Source organism: Periplaneta americana, chromosome 4, assembly GCF_040183065.1.
Source record: "Periplaneta americana isolate PAMFEO1 chromosome 4, P.americana_PAMFEO1_priV1, whole genome shotgun sequence".
Lineage (NCBI taxonomy): Eukaryota > Metazoa > Arthropoda > Insecta > Blattodea > Blattidae > Periplaneta > Periplaneta americana.
In genome coordinates this window covers 30,114,033-30,140,666 of record NC_091120.1, presented here as the reverse complement: position 1 = coordinate 30,140,666, position 26,634 = coordinate 30,114,033, and the positions used below count along the sequence as shown (strand labels likewise).

The 26,634-nt window shown below is 37.3% G+C and overlaps 1 protein-coding gene across 3 annotated transcripts in view; it reads left to right on the top strand.

Moving 5' to 3' along the window:
* The window catches only part of LOC138697652 (growth arrest-specific protein 2-like), a 385,325-nt gene that overhangs the window by 329,973 nt on the left and 28,718 nt on the right, over positions 1 to 26,634 (top strand). For 2 of the 3 annotated variants that reach the window (XM_069823084.1, XM_069823085.1), the window contains exons 3-4: positions 22,087 to 22,286; positions 26,296 to 26,437. In XM_069823084.1, coding sequence (XP_069679185.1) covers positions 22,087 to 22,286; positions 26,296 to 26,437 — 342 coding nt within the window. The remainder of the gene's footprint in view (positions 1 to 22,086; positions 22,287 to 26,295; positions 26,438 to 26,634) is intronic. The other variant, XM_069823086.1, reaches the window with a different exon arrangement.

Genomic DNA, 26,634 nt, shown 5'->3' with positions numbered 1-26,634 from the left:
AGTCTGAAAGTTAGAATTTATAAAACAGTTATATTACCGGCTGTTCTGTATGGCTGTGAAACTTGGACTCTCACTTTGAGAGACGAACAGGGATTAAGGGTGTTTGAGAATAAGGTTCTTAGGAAAATATTTCGGGGGGATGAGGTTACAGGAGAATGGAGAAAGTCACACAACGCAGAGCTGCACGCATTGTATTCTGCACCTGACATAATTAGGAACATTAAATCCAGACATTTGAGATGGGCAGGGCATGTAGCACGTATGGGCGAATCCAGAAATGCATAGAGAATGTTAGTTGAGAGGCCGGAGGGAAAAAGACCTTTAGGGAGGCCGAGACGTAGATGGGAAGGTAATATTAAAATGGATTTGAGGGAGGTGGGATATGATGGTAGAGACTGGATTAATCTTGCTCAAGATAGGGACAAATGGCGGGCTTATGTGAGGGCGGCAATGAACCTCCGGGTTCCTTAAAAGCCAGTAAGTAAGTAAGTATGAATTATTGTAATGGGAGAAATACTTATGTCTCTTTTCCCAAGCGAGCAGATGTTCCGTAAGTTGTCAATAAATCAATAAAAAATGTTTGTGGAAACTGACTTATGCCACTTTTCCCAAGTATTGCAGAATTCAAACAAGACGAAGACCCTGGTTATCGGAAGAAAAATAAAGAAGGTAAACGTGCGAATTCGCAATGAGACGGTATAACAAGTGGACAGTTTCAAATACTTGGGGTATACATGAATTGCTGTCAAAAGGAGGACATCAATTCCAAAGGAAGCTTTGCGGACCTCTGCAAACAGGAGTAAGAAAGAGACCAGTACAGTGTGGTATTGTATGGGGCAGGAACATGGTCATTAGGATGGAGTGAAGAGAAACGACTAGAAGCATTTGAAATGTGAGTATGGAGAAGAATGGAGCGTGTGAAATGGACAGACAGAATAATAAATTAAGTTATGTTGGAAAGAGCGGATGAAGAAAAAATAATATTGAAACTAATCAAGAAGAGAAAAAGAAATTGACTGGGTCATTAGCTTTGAACAGACTGCCTATTGGAAGGAACGGTGTAGCGGATTCTTGAATTTCGCAGTAATACTTGAGAACGTCTTCTAATCTCTGAATGAATTTCATAAACGTAGACCTACAATCCTTCGAAGTTAAATAGAACAAATAATCCCTAAAGATATAGTACGGTATATAACTCACAAAAGTGATATTTACCGAAACTTTGCAGAAACCGTAACGTAAAAAAGGTTAACAATTGTCACCCAGAAGAATAAAACCTTACCGACAAAAGTTATGCAAGCAACTTGAAGACTGAAACTTAAGAATGTTATTATGTGAGCTTAATTATTCAGATACCTAAAGCCTCACGGTTGTAAACCCTTTCTAGGAAATACAACAGTGAAAAGAAACACGCTTTGACAGGTGTCCCCACGAGAGTACTGAAGGGTTTATTATAGAAATCGGTAAAATAATCACTATAAAATCACACCCCGAGCTATGAAGACCGAGCCAACGCTTATTCCGTAATACGCATGACAGCTTAGACCACGTAAGCTACTCATTCTTACTATCATAATAATAATCCGTGGCGCTACAGCCCACGAAGGGCCAAGACCGACCAGCCGGCTGCTGGCCTCACGGCTACATACCGAAGCAGAGGTGGGCGATCATCCAACCACAATGGAGGTATCGTGTGGTTAGCACGATGAGCCCCCCAGCCGTTATAGCTGGTTTGCGTAACCGGATTTCGCTACCTATCGTAGCTCCCCAAGTGCATCACGATTCTGGGTGGGCACCGGTCCCATACACTGGCCGAAATTTCATGAGAAAATGTCTTCTCCCATGAGGACTCGAACCAGCGCGCATCCGTTACGCGAGTCCCAGGCAGGATGCCTTAGACCACGACGCCACGGTGCGGGACTCTTACTATCATACCAGTAATAAAATGAGAAAAAAATTAAAGGTACTTTCCCGACATGAAAACTCTATACTAAAAGCCGGGTTATGAACCGACTAAACAGGAAGTAGTTGGCAGGGCGAGAGGAAAGTGCTGGTTAGAGGAGTAGTCTGTACAACGATGACACGTTGAGTGTGGAGGATTGGAGGGGAAAGGAAGAACGGAGCTTTTCATTGGCCCTCACGTGAAAATGTAGTCTGCTAACAGAAATCTGGCAACGGAATCACGGAGACAGTGCAGCCAAACTTCCCAGTTCATTTGCAGTACCACGTGCATTACAAGTCGCATTTCGTACCAGCGTCATTAGCTCGTGCTTTCTTAAAAACAGTAATTTTAATGACTAATATTGTTGATAGTAAACAATACATTAAAAGCTAAATTAGTACAAAAATCTACAAGAATAAAAATATATAATACACTAGCATTACCCACCCTTCTATACGGAAGCGAGATTTGGACATTAAAGAAAAAAGACATGAACAGAATCAAAGCAACGGAAATGAAATTTTTCAGGAGAACAGCAGGATATACTCTTTTAGACCGAAAAAGGAATGAAGAAATTTTAGAACAATTAGAAGTAGAGTCAGTAGAAGAAAAAATCACCAGATACAAATTCAATTGGCTAGATCATGTAAGAAGAATGGAAAATTCAAGAATCCCAAAAATTATGATGCAATATAAACCTAGAGGACATCGTCGACCAGGAAGACCGTTAAGAAGACTGCTAGATGGGGCCGAAACAGGTCTACAGAGGCCTAATTCGTGAAGGATGATGATGATGATGATATTGTTGATAGTGTTATCGAGAACTATAGACAGTAGTTATTTTAAACATATCGGTGACAAACACTGAATATGCTTTGAATCTCGCGCCACTATGTGGCAACAGAGTTCAGAAAGAGAGCAACAGAACGTTGCTTCCGGTTTAGTCGGTTCATAACCTGGCTTTTAGTATAGTTCTTTTATAATCTTCTTTCAGGGTTCAAATACATGGCTGTAAACCAGCGACGGGAAACAGTCTCTCTCTGAGAGCTTAGCTTCTCCCGCTAGTTGCTGTTGCATGTAGGTACTTATACTAACTGCTCTGTTTACAATATGAGTTCTTCATCCCTGCTGTAAACTCAGCCTTGACTTAACATCTGAACTTGACGACTGGAGCTGAATTATCATGATAGGCAACTAAATTGAGAGAGAAGTTTGCATCATTGTTCTCCTACTTTGTTTTCTCCCATCATAAATTGACGACTTATGATATCTGAATTCTAAAGCGACGTTAAAGAAAACGCTAATTGATGGCGGTTGCAGAAGACTCGAGAACCCTCTGTCTCTGTGTTCATCACTTCATTGTTCCAGCGAACTGTTAACACGTCATATTAAATAAACGGAGCGAATCCCTTTGTTAATGCACTCCACAGACCCTGCCCCTGCTTATGAAAGGATTTGTAGCAAAATAATTAATGCGAGCCGGAGACGGGAGGAATTGATGAACCGAGAGTTCTGAAGCTCGAGGCTCGGCTGTTGCACGGTTCCGCAGCATCTGCATGGCTGCTCTCATCGTGGCGTGGAGCCCTCCACGGAGTTCTCCCCTCTGCAGATCGATATTGTCTCATGGTTACTGCTTACCTGTACGAGCAAGGGGAAGCCCTTCCTTAGGAACTGTAAGGTCGATAATTCGCAACACTTTTTAGAGACCGAAGTCACTAGCTAGTGATGATCCCTTTACCTTCAAGCCATAATTTCCAATCAGCAAGTACATGGAACTCACTGAAGAATCCAAACAAATGCTGAAAGTCAAGAGACTGCATGTAATCCTCAAATTAGTTCAACTACAAGCACCACTCTGAATTTCACTTTCGACATTACAACCACTGGACTTATAGGCCTAACACTTTATTCCGATTCTTCAAAGATCTGTACTATTTGATGTACTGTAAGAAAATATGAAGGGTTCAGAACCATAGTGGGCCAAGCGCCATTTACTAGAACTGTAGAAAACAAGGGTTAAAATGAAGTTATTACCATAATTCAATGGAAACATATATTTATTTATTTTATTTACTTATTTAATCTGACAGAATTAAGGCCATAAGGCCTTCTCTTCCATCCTACCAGATAGCACATATAAATACAAAAAAGAAATACAAACACTGATGAAAATAATACATATTAAATTAAAGCCCTATAGATGGTCAACAGACTCAAAAGAACACGCAAGTAATATAAACTATACACATTAAAACTAAATGATATGTCAATCTTCATTAAAGTATGGTATTCACTTAACTTTAACCCTTGCTTTCTCTGTTTTTAATAAATGGCGCTTGGCCCACTATGGCTCTGAACCCTTCATATCTACATTATGAAAATACATCACCACCAAAATTTGTAATTGATACTGTGGATAGATAACATTTTGTAAGAATGATATCAGAAATAATAATAATAATAATAATAATAATAATAATAATAACAATAATAATAATAATACTAATAATAATAATAATAATAATAATAATAATAATGCCTCTGTTCCAAAATATGGTATAGAAAGATGTCATTTATTCTGTTCCAAAATATGGTATACATTTGTTAAAATTCTAAGTAATGTAACGTAACTTTACTACACCTTCTACACATTTGTTTGATAAATTAACACAAGAAAAATAAATAAATAAATAAAGTACATTTCATTCTAATGTCAAATTAATAAAAGAAAAAAACAAACATTGTTTTGAGAGAGACAAATTAACATAAAATTTTCGGCCTAGATAGCGTAGTCGGTATAGCGCTGGTCTTCTGTGCTCAAGGTTGCAGGTTCGATTTCGCCCAGGTCGATGGCATTTAAGTGTGTTTAAATGCGACAGGCATGTAAAAGACCTCCTGGGGGACAAAATTCTGGCACACCGACGACGCTGATATAATCTCTGCAGTTGCGATCGTCGTTAAATAAGCCATAATTTAATAATAATAATAATAATAATAATAATAATAATAATAATAATAATAATAATAATAATAATAATAACATAAAAACTGCAATAAATTACAACCCGTTTTTGTACGGCTGTTAAGCCTTAGATGTTCTATTCAAAATTGACTGGGTTGGTGTTACATTTTCTGCAACAGGAACACCACAGCAGGTGCCCACTTGATTTCTGTTCATAATGAACTATTTAAATATTGTGGGATAGTCCCTTCACTACTGAACAGAATACCACACCGCGAAACATTTCGTGCGCGCATGCGTAATAATGAAACCTGTTTTGTTTGTTACTATACCATATTTTGGAACGGAGGGAGTAATTTATTTTGTAGAACATTACAATATGTGACAGATAACCACATTTCAATTTGATGAACTCGTGACATCTTATAACTTAATTCTTTCAGCTGATAAAACAATGAATATCTTTTTAAACAAAAATCTAGTAATATTATAGATATATTAATTTGTCCTACAGAATTTATCTGTATAATATTGACACTTAATATTTTAGGAGAAAAAATTCGCTCCGGCGCCGGGGATCGAACAAAGGGAAACATCGAAGGAGGAAAGTTCGATCCGGTGCTGTGGATTGAATTCTGCTTAGCTCGGTGGTCAGAGCGCTTGGTATGTAGAACCAAGGACCCGGGTTCGATCCCTGGCGCCGGAGCGAATTTTTCTCCTCAAATATTAAAAATCTAGTAAGATATAAAATTATATTCAGATATAAAATATTATAACGGACACATTTCATTTATATGATACTAGAAACAACTCATACTTGAAAAAGAGAGAGAGAGAATTCTAGCTGGAGCTTGTATGCACGTAATTTGAGTCGTTTATGAAGAATGTCATGAACAGTTGATTTGGGAATCTGTAACTGACGACTAGCCTGCGTAATGAACTTTCTTGGGCTCCAGTTGAATGCAGTTCGTATACGATCGACCGTTTCATCGATTATTTTTTTCTTGCGATGTTTGCCTGTTTGTGGAATCAAGGATCTTGTCTCTTTAGATTTCAACGTAGGTGGATCCACGTTGAATTCTAGACGAAATCGGCGTCTAACTCTATAGTAACAGATTTAAATTCAGCAAGCCAAAACACGCACTTCACTTTTTGCTGTGACCTCCACATTTTACGTTTAGTTATAATGATTAGTGTTGACTGTTAGCAATTCGTGATATAAATAGCAGTGATAAATCGTATCGTTTTTGTTTTCTTCAATTTTCTTGCTTTGCTGTATAAATTTCTAGCGTTGTTTTTATAAAAATAAAATCTTGGAGAGTTTCTGCATCCTGTGTCAAACATGTAGTCTAATAATAAGATATCCTTCTGTTAATAAATGGTGAACAATTATTTCTTGATACCTCTAGCCCGGATACAGTAATAAATAACGACTTCACTATAAACAAAACCACATCTCGTCTTCATTTTCTGTCTGTAGACCATTACGCACGCCTATGGTAAATGGACTAATGAATTGGAAAGCGTGTTACCTACGATATTCAATGTATTATTATTATTATTATTATTATTATTATTATTATTATTATTATTATTCAGAGAGGGTTTGGAATTGAACGGGTTACATCAGCTGCTTGTCTATGCGGATGACGTGAATATGTTAGGAGAAAACCCACAAACGATTAGGAAAACACGGGAATTTTACTGGAAGCAAGTAAAGAGATAGGTTTGGAAGTAAATCCCGAAAAGACAAAGTATATGATTATGTCTCGTGACGGGAATATTGTACGAAATGGAAATATAAAAATTGGAAATTTATCTTTTGAAGAGGTGGAGAAGTTCAAATATCTTGGAGCATCAGTAATAAATTTAAATGATATTCGGGAGGAAATTAAACACAGAATAAATATGGGAAATGCCTGTTACTATTCGGTTGAGAAGCTTTTATCATCCAGTCTGCTGTCAAAAATCTGAAAGGTAGAATTTATAAAACAGTTATAAGCTTATTACCGGTTGTTCTTTATGGTTGTGAAACTTGGACTCTCACTTTGAGAGAGGAACATAGGTTAAGGGTGTTTGAGAATAAGGTGCTTAGCAAAATATTTGAGGCTAAGAGGGAAGAAGTTACAGGAGAATGGAGAAAGTTACACAACGCAGAACTGCACGCATTGTATTCTTCGCCTGACATAGGAACATTAAATCCAGACGTTTGAGATAGGCAGGGCATGTAGCACATATGGGCGAATCCAGAAATGCATATAGAGTGTTAGTTGGGAGGCCGGAGGGAAAAAGACCTTTAGGGAGGCCGAGACGTAGATGGGAAGATAATATTAAAATGGATTTGAGGGAGGTGGGATATGATGATAGAGGATGAATTAATCTTGCTCAGGATAGGGACCAATGGCGGGCTTATGTGAGGGCGCAATGAATCTCCAGGTTCCTTAAAAGCCAGTCAGTAAGTATTAATATTATTATTATTATTATTATTATTATTATTATTATTATTATACTTACTTACTTACAAATGGCTTTTAAGGAACCCGAAGGTTCATTGCCGCCCTCACATAAGCCCGCCATCGGTCCCTATCCTGTGCAAGATTAATCCAGTTCCTATCATCATATCCCACCTCCCTCAAATCCATTTTAATATTATCCTCCCATCTACGTCTCGGCCTCCCCAAAGGTCTTTTTCCCACCGGTCTCCCGACTAACAATATATATGCCTTCCTGGATTCGCCCATACGTGCTACATGCCCTGCCCATCGCAAACGTCTGGATTTATTATTATTATTACTATTATTATTATTATTATTATTATTATTATTATAAATTGATGAATCTTTTCACAATTATTACGAGAATGTTGCAAGTCTTTCGTGGACAGAAATCCGACATGTAACAGTGTTTCATTCTCCAGTCTCAGTGCAATAAGGTGCGCATGTTAACGCCAATGTGTAGCAATTTCAGCAAGTCTGTTATGCATGTGATACTATAATTGCTGTGCACTTGCCCGTGGCGAATAAAATGATTGATAACTTAATTGGATCTGCTTTTGCCCCTTCAAATGAATGGGAGTGTTGTGCTGAGTTGTTACCATCACAATTCTACACACATTACTACGTCATTTAACCTGCGTGCACTTGTTACAGAGGAAGTTTAGAGTTTTCGTTATTAAAGGCATAAATTTTAACTGACAGCAAGAAGAATGTGCTTTAAGATTGGGTTATTTCTTCTTCGACAGCTGCTTGAGATTGTGATTACAGTTGTAAAACTTTGAAATCAGAAACACGGATTGTGAGATTCGTACATCGCATTAGCCTAGTTGCGCAATATTTGTTACGTAATGTACATATAATACACACACATTATTCTGCCAAATGACATGTCTATCGCTGCAAACTCAGCATTCTCCAATCTTTCCTATTGGCTGCCTTCCTCTTAGTCTCTTCATATTATCTTACTTAGTTACTTACTTACTTACTTACTTACTTACTTACTTACTTACTTACTTACTGTTAAGGAACCCGGAGATTCATTGCCGCCCTCACATAAGCCCGCCATTGGTCCCTATCCTGAGCAAGTTTAATCCATTCTCTATCATCATATCCCACCTCCCTCAAATCCATTTTAATGTTATCGTCCCATCTATGTCTCGGCCTCCCTAAAGGTCTTTTTTCTCCGGCCTCCCAACTAACACTCTATATGCATTTCTGGATTCGCCCATACGTGCTACATGCCCTACTCATCTCAAACGTCTGGATTTAATGTTCCTAATTATGTCAGGTGAAGAATACAATGCGTGCAGTTCTGTGTTGTGTAACTTTCTCCATTCTCCTGTAACTTCATCCCTCTTAGCCCCAAATATTTTCCTAAGCATCTTATTCTCAAACACCCTTAACCTATGTTCCTCACTCAAAGTGAGAGTCCAAGTTTCACAACCATAAAGAACAACCGGTAATATAACTGTTTTATAAATTCTAACTTTCAGATTTTTTGACAGCAGACTGGATGATAAAAGCTTTTCAACCGAATAATAACAGGCATTTCCCATATTTATTGTGTGATTAATTTCCTCCCGAGTATCATTTATATTTGTTACTGTTGCTCCAAGATATTTGAACTTCTCCACCTCTTCAAAAGATAAATTCCCCATATGATCTACATATCTTAATGTCGTCTATCATCTGATATCTTCTTCTGCTCCGAACTCTTCTTTCGTTCACCATTCTTTTCAGTGCATCCTTCAATAGGCGGTTTCTTCTCAACCAGTGACCCACCCAATTCCTTTTTCTCTTCCTGATCAATTTCATCATCATCCTTTCTTTCCAATACAGATTCATTTCTTATTCTGTCTGTCCTTTTCACTTCGTCGTAATGTCCATGTTTCTGCCCCATACAGTTCCACACTCCACAAAAAGCACTTCGCTAATTTCTTCCTTAGTTCATTTCACAATACAATACAATTATATACAAACAATTCAGGCGGTATAAAGATGTACTGTGAGCTCTCGGAGAAAATTCCTGTGTTATCTGGACCACGGACTTGCCCGACCAAGTCGTAAATGGGGGTGGGGGGGGTGTGATCATGATTGGGATAGAGCCACTTATTGTTCAATATGCTAAATAAAAACATGAAATTGGATGAAGTTCCACGGTCTAATCATCATTATGGATGAATAGATGAACAGATGAATAAATATATAGACGGTTAGGCTGATGAATGAATGGACGAACGGGATGGATGGATAGATGGATGGATGGATAGGTGACCGTAATCGAGAATAACTTATTTCATATTATTACAAGTCCATATACGAGGGGGATCCAGGAAATAACGACCGTTTTGTTGTAATAATTAAAATAAAATATTTATTTGAAAAAAAAAAAAAAACAAAGTCTTTTACATAACTGAAGCTTCCTTTACTTCTCTACATAATCACCACCTACATTTAAACATTTGTCGTATCTGTTCACTAGCTTTAGAATTCCCGCGTTATACTTCTCTGCCGCCAGTTCATTATGCCAGGTGTTCACTGTCTTCTTCAACTCTTCCAAAACGTATACCACCCAGAAAGTCTTTCAGCTTAGTGAAAAGGTGAAAATCGCTAGGAGCAAGGTCTGGACTATAGGGCGGATGATCAAAGATTTCCCAACCGAATTGATCCAGCAATTCTCGAGTTGAAGCAGCAGTGTGCGGGCGGGCGTTGTCGTGAAGAAGCACAACTCCTCTCGAAAGCATTCCTCGCTTCTTGTTTTGGATGGCACGCCTAGTTTTCGTAAAGTTTCACAATAACGATTTGCATTGATCGTAGTGCCTTTTGGCATGAAATCGAGCAAAAGAACACCATTGCGATCCCAAAAGACAGTAGCCATGACTTTTTGTGTTGAGAGAGTCTGTTTGAATTTTCTCGGTTTCTTGGATGATGAGGGATGATGCCACTGACGTGATTGGCGCTTGGTCTCTGGGGTGTTGTGAGACACCCAGGTCTCATCACCAGTCACAATTTGATCAAGAAAGGCGTCTCCATCTGTGTGATATCGCATCAAGAATGTCAATGCTGAGGCCATTCTCTGAGTTTTGTGTTGGCCACTCAGTTGCCGTGGAACCCATCGTGCACAGATTTTGTGGTAGCCAAGATGTTGCGACACAATTTCACCAAGCAAAGAACGAGAAATGTCAGGAAAGGCAATATGCAATTCGTCGAGTGATGTGCGCCTGTCTTGCAAGATTCTGTCATTCACTTTAGTCTTCAAGTCTTCTGTGATGAGTAATGGGCGTCCGGATCGAGTTTCATCGTGGACATTTTTTCGCCCATTGTTGAACATTTCGCACCATTTTCTCACATTTCTTTCATTCATTGCAGTATCACGATACACTTCTTTCAATTGCCGGTAAATTTCTGCAGGTTTTAAATGTCGGGCATTCAAAAATCGAATCACACGCCTCTCCTCACAGTCGGCGGGATTATCAATGACGTCGTTCATTTTGAAGTAACACAAAATGCACAATGGCGACTTGTTGCAACCAGTACTCACAACATTATGACAACACATGTTAAGGAAGCCAGCTGACCTTCAAACAAGGAAGGGGAGTCAGCTGCGCGGCGGGTATGCGCGAACGGTCGTTATTTCCTGGATCCTCGTAATAACTAGACAATTTTCGTATTATTTATTACAAAATTTTGAAGAACTTACGCGTGGTATTTACCGTTAATTTTGCAAGAAATTGCCAGTACCAATAATACTGCTGGAGTGACGAGATCTTTCCATGGGACTACGGGACTTATACAAGAGTCAATGCCTGTAGGTGTGATTTTTATGCAGCGGAGGAGACCAGTTGGTAACCACATCACATACTCCGCATCGCGCTAGGCTCGTGCCGTGTTCAGACTTCCCATGTAGACCTCAGTGCGCCTGGCTTCCACGGCAACTTCTCCTGTGCTGTTGTGAGGCGTGTTGCCTGATCGAAATGTAAGGCGATCATCACATGTTTGTATTGTGCTGTAGAGCCGGCATGGTAAATTTGCATCTATCTACGTATATTCATTGTGATCACTAAGTATCTTGATTCGTTACGTTTATAAAATGCTAGTTTTTAAGTCCGTTGCTGATTTGGCTATGTCTGTAAAGCGATAGACTATACGGGCTGAGAGATGTAGAGTTTAAATCCAAATGTTTCGGAATGACGTCGGAGTTCATATTGTAACTTTTTATACTGAACAACAATGTAATTTTATTATCTCAACAATAACTCTTCACTTTCTACAATTTAATTTCACTCCCGTCAACAATGGGATTTGCTCTCCGCACAGCAACACAGCGTTCGTTACTGCACTCCACAAACGACAATGACAATTTACTTGGACTATTACGAACAACAATGAATTATTAATCTTAACTAATATTCACAAAGCACTATTTACAACACAGAACTGTCAGTTCTCAGTTCACAGCTCGTTTGTCTTGGCTAGTTCTTCTGACTCAGTCACTCGCGTTCACAGAATCTCGAACCCCAGACCTTCAGAGAAGATCCGCTGAACTTCGAACTCAGGTCCCCCAACTGCGGTCTACTGCACTCGAACTCCGGGCTTCAGGCTCCACAGTTACGGACACAACTCAAGTCGCGATCTGGTCTCGAAGCTGGCTTCACTGCTATACAAGACTAACTCGCTTACTGTCCAAATCTGCCTGTAACAACACTGGCTTACTGACTGACTGACTGACGTTCACCTGCGTCTTCTCTTTTATCACCAAACTATAGTTTCTGGAGAGTTCGCGAAAGATTCCACTCTCGAATAATCTGGATATTTCCACTTCTCTGCCGCGGTCGCTCTTTCCCCTTTCTCCCCACAGCATATGCCCCAGGAAGCAGATGCGCGCGCAACCTGCCCGTCACGGCCGACTTAGCCCTTCCTCCGTCGGTCGTGAGATCGAACCTCACGTGGCCGTCACAATATTTTAGTCTTAGACATTCTCCGAGAGTAAAGACGGTTGGAACATGGAACTTATACTCTGCTCTGCTCTGCTCTATGTTTTATACAGAGAGAAGCTTCCCGCTGAAATTTCAAACGGTCTGACTACCTCCACTTGGAGGCAGGGATGTTTCAGAACTAAGTTGACAATTTTACATAAGGGCGCAAATAGCCATAGTAGTTGCTGACGCGCCCTTCTTAAACCCCACTAACTAACTAACTTGGCTCAATCCACTCCTATGCTTTATCTTTATCTAATCGCCAATACCGGAGACCCAAATCATGGACATTATGTCCGACGCTGTAAATTAAGGGAAGTACTTGGAAATACGCCACAGTCCTTTGCTTCGTAAGACTTAATTTTGTAGCCTCCTGGGACAAGGTGCGGTCCTAGTAATGAATATTGCGAGTATAGTGTGGTTAGTTGTGGTGATAGTGGCAGTAGTAATAATAGTGATAGCAATGGTAGTAGTGCTTCGTAAGGTTGTAGCCTGTTTGTCGTGGGTGGTGATGATGGTGGCAATAGTATTAATGGTGATAGTGTCATTAGCAGAGACCGGAGCTTTGGCAGAATGCCTTTTTTAATGTGTTAAATCTATCTTCATTTTGAAAGTAAATCTGTACGAATTATACCTTTGTGATTGAAACGTCACAGTTTTATGTTGCCCTTTTTTGCCTTTTTTTAATATAAATGCCTAATTTACAAAATAAATGCTTTTTTTGCCTTTATTTGATTATCTATTATCTATTAATTTATTATTAAAAATTGCCTACAGGTATATTTTGCGTTTTAATTATCGCGTGTGTTTATTTGACAAGGCAACAATGAGTGCGGGTCTAACGTTAATTTAACGGATATTTTTCTTTCAGTTTTCATTGCGACGTTGTTGTAGCTAGCTAAATATTTCATATCGCAACATCAACATATCAGTACAACCAAACACAAAAATGCACTTTCCAAGGCTACTGGGAAGAAGATTTCTTTGCTTGCAACAGTAATTGCAACTTACTTACTTACTTACTGGCTTTTAAGGAACCCGGAGGTTCATTGCCGCCCTCACATAAGCCCGCCATTGGTTCCTATCCTGAGCAAGATTAATCCATTCTCTATCATCATATCCCACCTCCCTCAAATCCATTTTAATATTATCTTCCCATCCTGTACGTCTCGGCCTTCCTAAAGCTTTTTTCCCCTCCGGCCTCCCAACTAACACTCTATATGCATTTCTGGATTCGCCCATACGTGCTACATGCCCTGCCCATCTCAAACGTCTGGATTTAATGTTCCTAATTATGTCAGGTGAAGAATCCAATGCGTGCAATTGTGTTGTGTAACTTTCTGCATTCTCCTGTAACTTCAACCCTCTTAGCCCCAAATATTTTCCTAAGCATCTTATTCTCAAACACCCTTAATCTCTGTTCCTCTCTCAAAGTGAGAGCCCAAGTTTCACAACTATAAAGAACAACCAGTAATATAACTGTTTTATAAATTCTAACTTTCAGATTTTTCGACAGCAGACTGGATGATAAAAGTTTCTCAACCGAATAATAACAGGCATTTCCCATATTTATTTCAGTAATTGCAACATCGAGTCGAAAATCTCACTTTGCATTCGACTTATCCTTTTGTGGAAAGTGCAAGGTTGTGGGTCTAGTGCAAGATATTTGTAATTGTCTTTTATTGCGTATTTTAGCTATTTATAATTCGTTTTTGGCTGCCTATTTTAGCTATTTATGATGCCTTTTGGCTGCCTATTTTAGCTATTTATGATGCCTCTTTGGCTGCCTATTTTAGCTATTTATGATGCCTCTTTGGCTGCCTATTTTAGCTATTTATGATGCCTCTTTGGCTGCCTATTTTAGCTATTTATGATGCCTTTTTGGCTGCCTATTTTAGCTATTTATGATGCCTTTTTGGCTGCCTATTTTAGCTATTTATGATGCCTCTTTGGCTGCCTATTTTAGCTATTTATGATGCCTTTTTTGCTGCCTATTTTAGCTATTTATGATGCCTTTTTGGCTGCCTATTTTAGCTATTTATGATGCCTTTTTGGCTGCCTATTTTAGCTATTTATGATGCCTCTTTGGCTGCCTATTTTAGCTATTTATGATGCCTTTTTGCCTGCCTATTTTAGCTATTTATGATGCCTCTTTGGCTGCCTATTTTAGCTATTTATGATGCCGTTTTGCCTGCCTATTTTAGCTATTTATGATGCTTTTTTGCCTGCCTATTTTAGCTATTTATGATGCCTTTTTGTCTGCCTATTTTAGCTATTTATGATGCCTTTTTGGCTGCCTATTTTAGCTATTTATGATGCCTTTTTGGCTGCCTATTTTAGCTATTTATGATGCCTCTTTGGCTGCCTATTTTAGCTATTTATGATGCCTTTTTGCCTGCCTATTTTAGCTATTTATGATGCCTCTTTGGCTGCCTATTTTAGCTATTTATGATGCCGTTTTGCCTGGCTATTTTAGCTATTTATGATGCTTTTTTGCCTGCCTATTTTAGCTATTTATGATGCCTTTTTGTCTGCCTATTTTAGCTATTTATGATGCCTTATACCTGCCTATTTTAGCTATTTATGATGCCTTTTTGCCTGCCTATTTTAGCTATTTATAATGCCTTTTTGCCTGCCTATTTTAGCTATTTATAATGCCTTTTTGTCTGCCTATTATAGCTATTTATGATACCTTTTTGCCCCCCCTATTTTAATGATTTATAATGCCTAAACTTCCGGTCTCTGGTCATTAGTAATTAAAATATGACGATGATGATGAACAGAGAGAAGTGGAATTGGTTGTCATCTGTAGTGGTTTAGAGTTGAGATATTCTAAAGGCGGAAAGTCCGTGAGTAGATAAAATTTTCCCAGAACATGACATGAAAAAAAGTAAACAGACCAAATTATCACACATCAGAATCGTCCTTCGGAAAGAAGCCTTGTTAACCATTGAACTTGTTAAATTTCTGACAGACGAGAGTACTAAAATAGAATAATGACTTATACGATTAGATATGACTGAACGAGATGACCCGATGCCGTCTGCACGGCTCCCCTCGACGTTGTGACTCACCCGCAGCACTCAGCATGCAAAGGGTTAGCCAGCACCGGAAGCTTTGTGTCACGGACACGTGTCGGCGCCGCGAGACGGGCTCTCCACTCCGACCGCAGTGTTTGCGCTAGTATACTGACCCCAGCGCAAGCACGGGACTTCTGGCCTATCTGTTGACAAGCACTTCATGCTAATTATTATGCCTTCATCGTCAGTACGCAGAGATCAAACCAACACATTAATTACCTTTGTAATAAATTACGTAAAATAGTATATTATTTTGTTTTATTGAGGAATTACTTGTCAATACGTTTATTACGCACAATATATTTAACTTTATTTCAGTCGGTAATTATGTATGGAATTATAGGATGGGGTAGCTAATTTAAATCCAATTTTAATCCACTTTATTTATTACAGAAGAAAATAATTAAAATATGTCTTCATAAACCTACTGATTTTCCATCTCAAAATTTGTTTTTAGACTTTAATGTACTTAAAGTAAGACAAATTTATTATATTGTATTAATAAAATTCATACATAAAAATCGAAATAATTTTGAATTGTATTCTCATAGTTATGAAACAAAAGGTATGAATTCTTTAAGATTGTTTGAACCAAAATGCAACACTGTTACAGTATTTAATCATAGTAGTAATTTAGGCTCAAGAATATATAACAAATTTATATTTAAATATCCTAATCTTGTCAATTCTAATAGTTCTAGTATTAAATTTAAAAAGTTATGTATGGATTTTATAAAAATGGAAAAATTGTAAATTTAAATTTATATACTATAATTGCATAGTAGACATAAGGCAAATTGTATTGTATAATTATTAATTTCAATTCAGGAATCCGCCCCTGAGCACGAGTTCTACTCTTTCAGGGGCGAGCTAAAGTTTTTCTGTATATATTATATTTTATGTTACAGGTATTAGCAAAATAATAAATAAATAAATAATAAATAAATCTGATTGTTTAGTTTTTTATTAATTTATTTCCATGTCCATTCTTACTGTCGTTTTGTGCACTGACATACGCGCATTTTCAATGTGAATAAGTAGGCGTAATCATAGTCCCCGACTGCAGGGGCCTCAGCTGAGCTGTTGTCCCCTTACTCGTTTGGGTACGGGGGGCACGGGGGCAAACAAGTCGTTTTGCCACCGCGATTTTTTATAGTATCAACAACGTCCTTGTAGGTTCTGTTGTATCGTTCCTTTGGAATGAAACTTTGACAATCAGCAGAACCGTAATCATACTTTCGCGGTAACTTTCAATTGCTTTGTATCTGAGTTTCTTCCAGTTCTAAATGTTTAAATCCATTCTCATTGCTGTGTTTATTGGTGACTGTTAGAATTGGGCAACACGATTCTTTTTCAGAAGTCGATTCCAACGATTCAATCATACATTATGAATCGATTCGAACGATTCGTTCACGATTCTTCCCAATCTGCGATTCCAACTATTCTTTTGAATCGTCAACGAATTCACGATTCTTCCCAGTCTGCGATTCCAACTATTCTTTTGAATCCTCAAAGAACGACTCACAGGACACTTTCCTTTTCAAACAACAGGTAGAACAAAAACGTTCAACATCTCTCGCATAGATGGCATAAGAGGCGAGACACTGAACTGCCTCTCATTGGCTGGAACCATTCATCATAACCTCCATTAATCTACAAAATTATCCAAAATAGAGTATCTTAATTATAATTTATCATCTGAGCCTTATTATCAGTACATTTTTTGCATTACACCTCTATTTAACCCAATTGCAAATTTCAAGTTCGTGTTCTTTATTTTTCATACTTAACAAATGCAGTATTTTGATTTCACTCTCGCTCGGGAGCATTCGGCACGGTTCGGAAATGTCCGCTGACAGGTTACATGAAACAAGTAGCCTAAATAGAATCGTGGGTTACGATACCATGCCGATTCGTTACTATTCTTTTGAACGACGGTTCGTTACGATTCTTTTGAACGTCGATTCGTTGATACCACGAATCGATTCTTACGATTCTTTATTATTAGTCGTTCGAATGAACGATTCGTTCACGAATCGACCCAACTCTAGTGACTGTGTTAAAAGTATATGGCGGTGGCCTTAATAATTGAATAGGAGAGTGGAAAAACGTTGCAAACGCCAAATTGAAATTTTGCAGGAACAGAAATATAAATAATTAATGCATAACATTGTGACATTTTTCCACAATCATCTATGTTCTACAGGCTAAATTGAAGGCCCTAGTTTCATTTTAAACCAAAAGAGTTAATTAAATAAAATATAAAATACGTCTAACGTGTTCATACTAAAACATTGCAAGCGGAAGTAAAATATCGTTTGCAACGTTCCAAAAATATGTTCGCGTTTTCCATTGACGAAAGAGCTTTCAATATTGAATCATTTTCGCATAGGTACTGTCGTCCATTTGCCTACGTCGTATCCCGGTTTCCCCCACCAGCTTTTATTCGCCAGCTAGTGGCTGGGCTGTCTTAGCTCTTTTCTGAGAACATTAATTTCTGTTAGGAATTGGACGTCTACGTAATATTATACAACTGTTTAAAATAACTTAAGAAAGGGCCTCGTTAAGTAATTAACTGTCACGTGATTTCCTCCCTTTCTACGATCCTACGACATAACCACTTGGACGGACAGTAGATAGTATGTCTGAGTAATTTTATCTTTTCGGATCGGGCAGAAGTGAAGATTGAATTACTAGTACGAAGGACGAAACTGGTAATTGGGATTAGGTACAATAGTCTATAGTGCGATAATATGCACATTAGAACTGAAGCCTGTATCGAAATGAACGGCAACCATTTTAAAAATGTGTTTAAATATCCATATTATGATTATTTTTCAATTTAACTTCATTCTCTATATTGTACGCTAATGTGCTGTAGACAGTATAATATACTCTGCATAATGAATACGTCCACATGGACAGCTCAGTTCGTGAGTAGAAACACTCATTGTTAATATTGTACTGTATTTTGATTAAACAAAAACCTAATGAAAATGATCAAACTCAAAAGCGCAATATTTCCTAGTTTACGTAAATGGATGTACTAGTTTTCTTCCCTCCTATACCTAGTAAAGTGATTTGTTTGTACATTACGCCAGTATCATCGAACTCCAGTCGTGGAAGGGGGTAGCGAACGGCGTTGATCCAGAGGTATAGGCAAGTTAATATTAAAAATGTTAGTAAAAATAAAATGATGTCCCTGTATAATTGATTTAATCTCTGTCTGCCTTTGCAATAATAATTCAAGAAAGAAAATTATAAATTTATGAATATCAATCGCATCACGGTGAAGGAAATGAATTGGTACGAAACGCTAAAACATTTAATGAAAAATTATGTGTCACCTTCGCAGTGAAGTAGTATATTAATGCATGCAACAATGTAGCGTCATTATGTAGGCGTGGAAGTTCAGTGGCTTCGGCTGGTTGTAAGAGAGTGGGAATGGACGTGTAACAACTTGCAGCGGTGCTGACCAGCAAGTTAATGCACATGTTGTGCTAAAAGAAAAGGCAGCGGAAGTTGGAAGTCCCCGGAGCAGCATTACACTAGATGAGCAGGTTGTACGCCCCCCTCGGGGATAGGGGTTTAGAACAGCCCTGCTCTAAAATATATCGCGGAATTGCAGTCAACACTTCAACGTGACAGCGGCTACATGTGGCCCGGGGGAAACGGAAAAGCCAACTACAGCGAACTGTTTCGAACCTGGTAAATCAATTAAATCCGAGCGAATTTATAGGAGACGGATCCAAGGACGACTTCGTGCGCATTTCCCTCGAATAACTTCACGGAATTAGTTGAGTTTGGCCAGCCAGAGTTGAACCAAGAAAGCTGTACTAAGGAAAGGGAGACAAAATGGAAAAGCTGCAGCCTATCTGATGCAAAACTTGATTATAAGACTGATGAAATGTGACTTTAATGTAGGTGCCTTTATATAAGACTGCCATCCATCTCAAACAGTTTATTTTATTCAGTTTACGTTCATTTACACATTATGAATAGGATGAAAGCTTTCTTACATAAATTAATTTTAATGGAATTGTCATAAAATATTCATGCAAAAGGTTGAAAACTTCTAATAATTCGGGATTGACATGATTCACATCTTGTTGACGTGTGAGACCAGTATCTGTTTCAAATTGTATTAGACAACACAGTGTGTTCAACGCGCGAAAGAAAGGAAGTGTGGGAAGCTGTGGCTTCTGTTGCGAGTTTCGAATAACAACATTAACTCAAGTGTCTTACCCTTTAAATAAATGTTGTAAGATATGCATAGCTTTCTGTTTGTATAATATTTAAATTATGTTGCATACGAAGAAATTAAATTATCCTATTCTAGTTTGAAGTTATTTTTTAAATAATTATAATTAGCCTATTGATTCTCTTAAATTTATCGCCACCCTTCCTATATTTACTCACATTAGTTGTATATCACCACCTCTTTAAAGTAACTTTAAGCACTGCCGTGTACTCCTTTAAAATTATGCGGAAGTAAGAAAATGAGTATGAAAAACCCTTGTAATTAATTAGTGTGCTTAGAATTTGTTTCGTGTATTTATATAGTATAAATTAATTGAAAACTCTGAGGAGCAGAACAAATATAAACCCGAATTTCGCGCTATTTGATTATTTATTTATTTATTTATTTATTTATTTATTTATTTACTTACTTACTTTACTTACTTACTCACTTACTTACTTATTTATTTCTTTGTTTGTTTGTTTGGTTTGGTTTGTTTTGTTTTGTTTGTTTGATTTGGTTTGTTTTGTTTGTTTTGTTTGTTTGTTTATTTATTTATAATAGGGCAAAGCCCCACTTACATAGACAATACAAAATTATAGTCACTTATGTCATGAAAATAAAATAAATTAAAAAAAAAACATTAAATAAGACTTTAATACAAAATATAAACATAAAAATGAAAATTAAAGAATAAATAATATATAGCAATATTATTTTAAATCGACATCTTCAATATTTTAAAGATAAAATTTGTATTCAATATAAGAAATGCTCAAATCTAGATCCTATATTTTATATAATTTAATTTAAGACAAATAAAATTCTTAACAGTGATGAATTTTTATATTTATTTATTTTATTTAAACTTCACCAATAGAAGCAAGCTTCCAATATTATAGGTGGCTTACATTGATACAATTTATATATAAAATACATAATAGTGAAAAAACAAAACAAGCAACAAGGAAGAAGGATACATAATAGATGCTAGAATATAATATTGCATTTAATATTAGTACCAAATGTCAATATAATAATGCAGAATTATTTTCAAAATTAGAGTAAAAACATTATAATACACTTATTCATAATTTAAATACCTAAGGAAATATAGTTCTTGTTAAAATTGAATGAAATTTTTAAGTGATAAACTGAAATGTAATGAATACCGCCTGGCATGATTGGCTTATTTATCAACATCAAACTGATTCGAATTTTACCACGCTTTGTGTAGCTCTTCAGGGTTACGTAGACACTAGAGTCCGTTATTGAAACTTGGTAGCCATCATTCATTCGTAACCTATGTTTCGAATCACCTGAAGCGTACATTGTGCTGACACAATGTTTCATTTTAACAGTACCGTACTACTTATACCCATCAGGACAGCAGCAATGCTGCAGACCTGACACTTCATGCGAAAGTTCTTCATCACAACAATTTGAAATGACTTATTTCTCTTCGATTGTGATTTTGTAATGCTACAAATATTTTACTTCAAAAGAAATAAACACTTCCAATGTTTTACAAATCCAAAACTATTAATATTATCAGGAATCAGTTTACACTGTGTTATAAGATAATTCTTCAAGTTTACTTTAGGAATTCACAAATATTCAATAAGTGCCCATTTTGTCACATGGCATACATCAAGGCAATGCTGTGTTCATCCCAAACCCAGTGCAACATACATGCATTGACACTTGCCACAACTCTCTTGATGTATCGTTTCAACTCATCTAAATCGTTAGGGAGACATAAACCTCGTCTTTCACAAATTCCAAAGAAAAAAGTCGTACTGTATGAGATCAGGGCTCCTTGGTGGCCACTGTGCAAGAGCACAGTTGTCGTCTGTTGCACAGCGAGTCCAGCACTGTGGAAGTGTTTCGTTCAGATAATGATTTCTAACACCCTGGTGTCACTCATCCTATTGGAAGATGAAGTTCCCACCATCGACAATTCCTCAACCTAACAGTGCAAAATGCATATCGATATCACAGATAGCCATCTTAGCTATTATATTTGCTCCGGCGCAATAATCAGCGCAATAGTACCAACATTTTGTCAACTTAACTGCGCAAAATACTTGTCGATATCACAGATAGCTTTTGTTTTGTGCAATATTGAAAGTAGTTTTTGTTTTGTACAAAATTGAAAATGTCTGTTTCTTTTGTAATAACCCTGTACTATACGTACAACAGTTAGTCAGAAAGGATGATTAAGCCTGAGCTGGAAGATGGAGGTTTCTGTGTTAGGTAGTGGAAAATCATTTCATCATTTCAGAATGTGTCTGCAGATATTCTCCCCTCTATCCTGAGGGCACGCAGGAGAAGTGACGTGCTAATCAATTACTGCAATCGAATTACAGCGTGTGTTTTCTTTTGTTGCAGGAATTGACTACATAACTGGTGAGAACTTCCTTGACATGCTGGATAATGGAGTGATAGTGTGCCATTTGGCACGGGTGATCCAAGAGCGTGCCAAACAGGTTGTTGACATGGGATCCGTCAAGGGTGTAAGTTCTTATCATTCTCTGTGGCAGCCAGCACCACATGAAAGTAGATGTAGTGGCAACCAGGACTCAGAACAGGTACAACTGGAACTATCAAATTTAGTTTAGCTCCTTTTCTTTCTTTTCACTTTAAGTAGCTTATATGTGTAGCTACGAACTGTGTGGTCAGGGTTGAGATCCAGCATGGATCAAGGTTCACTCAGCCTCTGTTCTATGGGTTTTGGAGTTTCTTTTTCCAACTCTTAACTCAGCCACACATTCTCTAATCCTCTGAAGTTTAATCTTTATTTATAGTTTTGGTGGTGGCTTTTCTTTTACTTTGACATAATTTTCTACTATAATTGATTTAACATTTTAGTTTCTAATTAATATTTATTTCATTTAATACGCAGTAAAGAATTAAATTTTTGTATAAGTACTTTTTATTTGTTTGTTAAATTTTTACATACCAGTGCTTTTGAAACTGATTCTGGCTCCATTGCTGTATAATAATTCATATCACGTTGTATGATATTGACTAAGGTTGTCTTGTTTATCAATTGTGTCTGTACTGCAATTTTATTAACTTATAAGTAGAGCTTAGATTTCCATGCATTGTCAAATCTTAAGGGACACCAGGTCTGAGTTTTGGCCAAAATAGTAAAAATATATATTTTTTGTTTTTCTAAACAAATTGTTACCTTATACATATTTTGTCCTATATTTAGCCCCCCTCCCCGCTGTTTATAAAGGCTGGAAGCTATTTTTTTTTAATTCTACGGCCAAATATTTTAAATCTACCACACCCACTAAAAATTGTTTTCTCAAAACTACGTTTTTGGTTAATGAAAAGGTCCCTAGTGGCTTACATTTGCTCTGATTTGAATGAAAGTTTGCAAGAATTCTCAGCATACTCCAATACGCAAACCTGTGCATGGAATCAGCTTTTTATTGAGAACTTTTCATGATATTAATCACGGGCGATTTCTCAGGGCATGCTATGCATGCTGCGCAAGCCCAATATTTCCGTAGAATGTGTATTTCTCAAAATGGGATTAGGTATATTAAAATTTATTTTGATTTTTGGAACATTGTATAGGCGTAATACCATCCGCAGGTTGCACACTGCAAGTATCGCAACGCTTGCTCGTTTCTCGGACCTACAGGAAAGACGTAGAAATAGCGAGAATATGATGCGCGCGCAAGTGCCTTCCTCCTTGGTCCGTCCTAGGCGCACATGCTTCTGTTATGTGTTGTTTGAAGCTCTGACTATTTAACGTTACACAGAGAAGTATTGACAGCGGGAATGTGCTGTGATTTGCGAGTGCAATGTAATTGTATGAGCGGAATGCATATGTTAGCTGCTGCATGTATTATTAATTCTTAAACATTAGTTTGAAGTATTGCAATGAGTTCGGAATTGTGTGTTATTGAAACCTTATTATTAAATCCATTTTCCCGAAGGACTATTCAAGAGAAGACAGACATTATAGAGAATATGTGCGCTCGTTCAGTGCAGCTCAATACAACAATGTGCATTGGTTGGCAGGGTTGAAAAAACTAAATAAACTGTTTTGTTGGCCATGTTTGTTATATTATATCGAACTTCTACATCTGATAAGCGAATATGATCCAAGACTCATAATGATTTCATAATTATAAAATAAATTATTTATGTGGGTCTGATTATTTTTATTAACTATGAATTATTATACCATGTATTGTGGGTCCCTATCACCACGGCATGGCGCGTCCTCAGGTTGCGGATAGAGGAGACGGCCTCCAGATATGGAGGGTAGCTGCGAATATATTGAATAAGCAGTCGTGGACAGCCGATAAGGGGCGGTCCTCCAGCTTGGGGGTTGGGCGAAGGGCTAACAACCCATCACCTTAAAAAACAGCTTGTTACGTATCCCTATAATAAGCCTCGGAATAGGACTGATTCTCTGGCACGACCGCAGCAAAGGAATAATCTTGCACAGGATAGGGACCGCTGGCGGGCTTATGTGAGGGCGGCAATGAACCTTCGGGTTCCTTAAAAGCCATTTGTAAGTAAGTAAGTAAGTATGAATTATTATATCCTCCCAACTTCCCCTATGAATAAAAGAGCAAGCCTAACTTTTGTGACTAGCATTCACCCCTGATATTAATTTTTAACTTCTAAAAATTAAAGAAAATTATCAAGCAAAATTTATGATCTGTACGAAAATTTTTATTTCATTAAGGAATGCTCAAATTTAAAAATCCATGCGCAGTTTTTTAATCATAAGATGTAGGTCCTTCACAGAAAATGTTAAAATTAAATAACAATTCTGAAGCTGACAAGGATGTTTTGAATTTACGCTTAATTTAATAGCATTAAAATAAGTGAAAATGAATATCTGACAAGCTAATGCATGGAACGTGATGAAATTTGGCACTGTGACTTAAATGTACAGACACAACAAGCCCATCGAATTTCAAAGCAATTGATCAAAAACTTTAGAAGTTCCAAAACTTAGTCCCAGTGTCCCTTAAAACATGCATGCATTCAAGCATATGACAAAACGTGCAAGTGAAGCGAAAAAGCAGTAACAATATGCACTATCGAGTTCTACAAATTATGTTACATTTTTTTAATTCCCGATTTACCACGAAAATCGTCTGTAGCTGCATTTATATTGGCAACAGGTCATGATTGTTTGGCCAAACACCTGCATAGAATTGGAATATATCAGTCCCCTAACTGCCCATTGTGCAACTGAAACCAAGAAATGGATTCGGAACACCTCAAAATCTGTGCTTCAGTGGCTGACCATGATAATATCTTTGAGAAATATTGGAGTGCAAGAGGTCAAATGACTTTATTGTCAAACGCCTGGCATTAGAAAACAACAACATTTTTTATTTTTATTTTTTGGGAAACGTACTATAATTTCTCAAAATATTCTTTATTTAAGCTCATGTGTTTCTCTGAAGCTTGTTCTTGAACACAGAAAATGATTTTTCTACGTCACAGAAAGTGACAGGTGCATACTTAAGCAAAGAAATTTGGGAAAAAGTGAGGTTGAATTGTAAGTCTTTTGCTTTTTCGCATGACCATAACTCCATCAGAAATCGAACCAGCGACCTTTCGACTTTGCATTGTTACGCTTTAACTGCGATGCTATCACGCGCACCAAAATACACAAGTACTTACGTCTTTATTATAACAATCACGATAAACTACATCACTGCTCGTCTTTAGAAATTCTTTCCCCGAATCCATTTTGACACAAAATCTCTTCTCACAGTTCTAACAGGAGCTATAGCAACATTTCACAATTTGACACAAAAGTATACTAAATTATAGTTTGCAAGCATGCTGCTTCTGCATTTCTTTCTTTCATTATTTAGTGGAAAGTCCAGAGATTAGTTGTCAGGTAGGATGTCACGAAACCGTATTACCGGTAGCTTCCCCCCCTCCCCCTGTGAATAGGCAAACAACATGGAAATATCAGATTCTATGAAGCAACATTCATAAAAGGCACTAGACTCTTATTATGCAAGATAATATCTGCACCAAAATCAGAAAAAAGGACATGATATGTAATATAAAAGTCTGAATGTGTGCTATTAAATCTAAAATCTTCAAAATATGCATTAAGTATGAATTTACCTTTAAAAAATGCCAAAACATGCAAACATGCACGGAAAAGTACTGTTATTTGAAATCGATGTCATAAAACGAATATTTGCAAAGTTTGAGAAGTGTAACAAGCTCATATAAAAACTTCCATTTGCATGGAAATCCGGGCTCTACTTATAAGTAATTAACAGAATTAGCATTATTCCAGTGTGTGCAAATGTGCTGATGATTTTGTTTCAAAAATGTAATTAATTTTCATTACGTAGTACATTTTACCTACATGTTGAAATCTAATTTAACTTACCTAAAATAATATGAGGTAGGAAGAAGGAGAAACATTTTGATAGCTCTGATTTCACTGTTTGGTTTCTTGGCTTTATTCTACAGTAATTTCTGAAATGAATTACAGACAGGTAACGCTCTATTACTTTGTTGAGCACATTGCTACACACGGAACAGCCATATTTGCTGCATGTTTCAGACTTTCGTTATTGCTTTCAGCCTGTTCCAACAATCAAAGGTCGATGCTGGGAAAATGCTGCCCGGAGAAGTTTCTTCTCAAGGGACAACATGGAGAATTTCATTCAATTTTGTCGGAAACTTGGCGTCCACCAGAACCTTCTGTTTGAGAGTGACGATCTAGGTATGAACTGTATTTAATAATTTGGTCTTGTTGTTCATATTTTAAAGTTACTGTTTAATGTCACAGAATATGAAATGTGGATACAATATTGTGTCTAATAGTTTGTACTGGACATGTCCATATAATCGTGTGATGTAGTGCATAGCAGAAATACATCTAGGCCTACATATATTTATGAGTACCAGTAAGTGCATAAT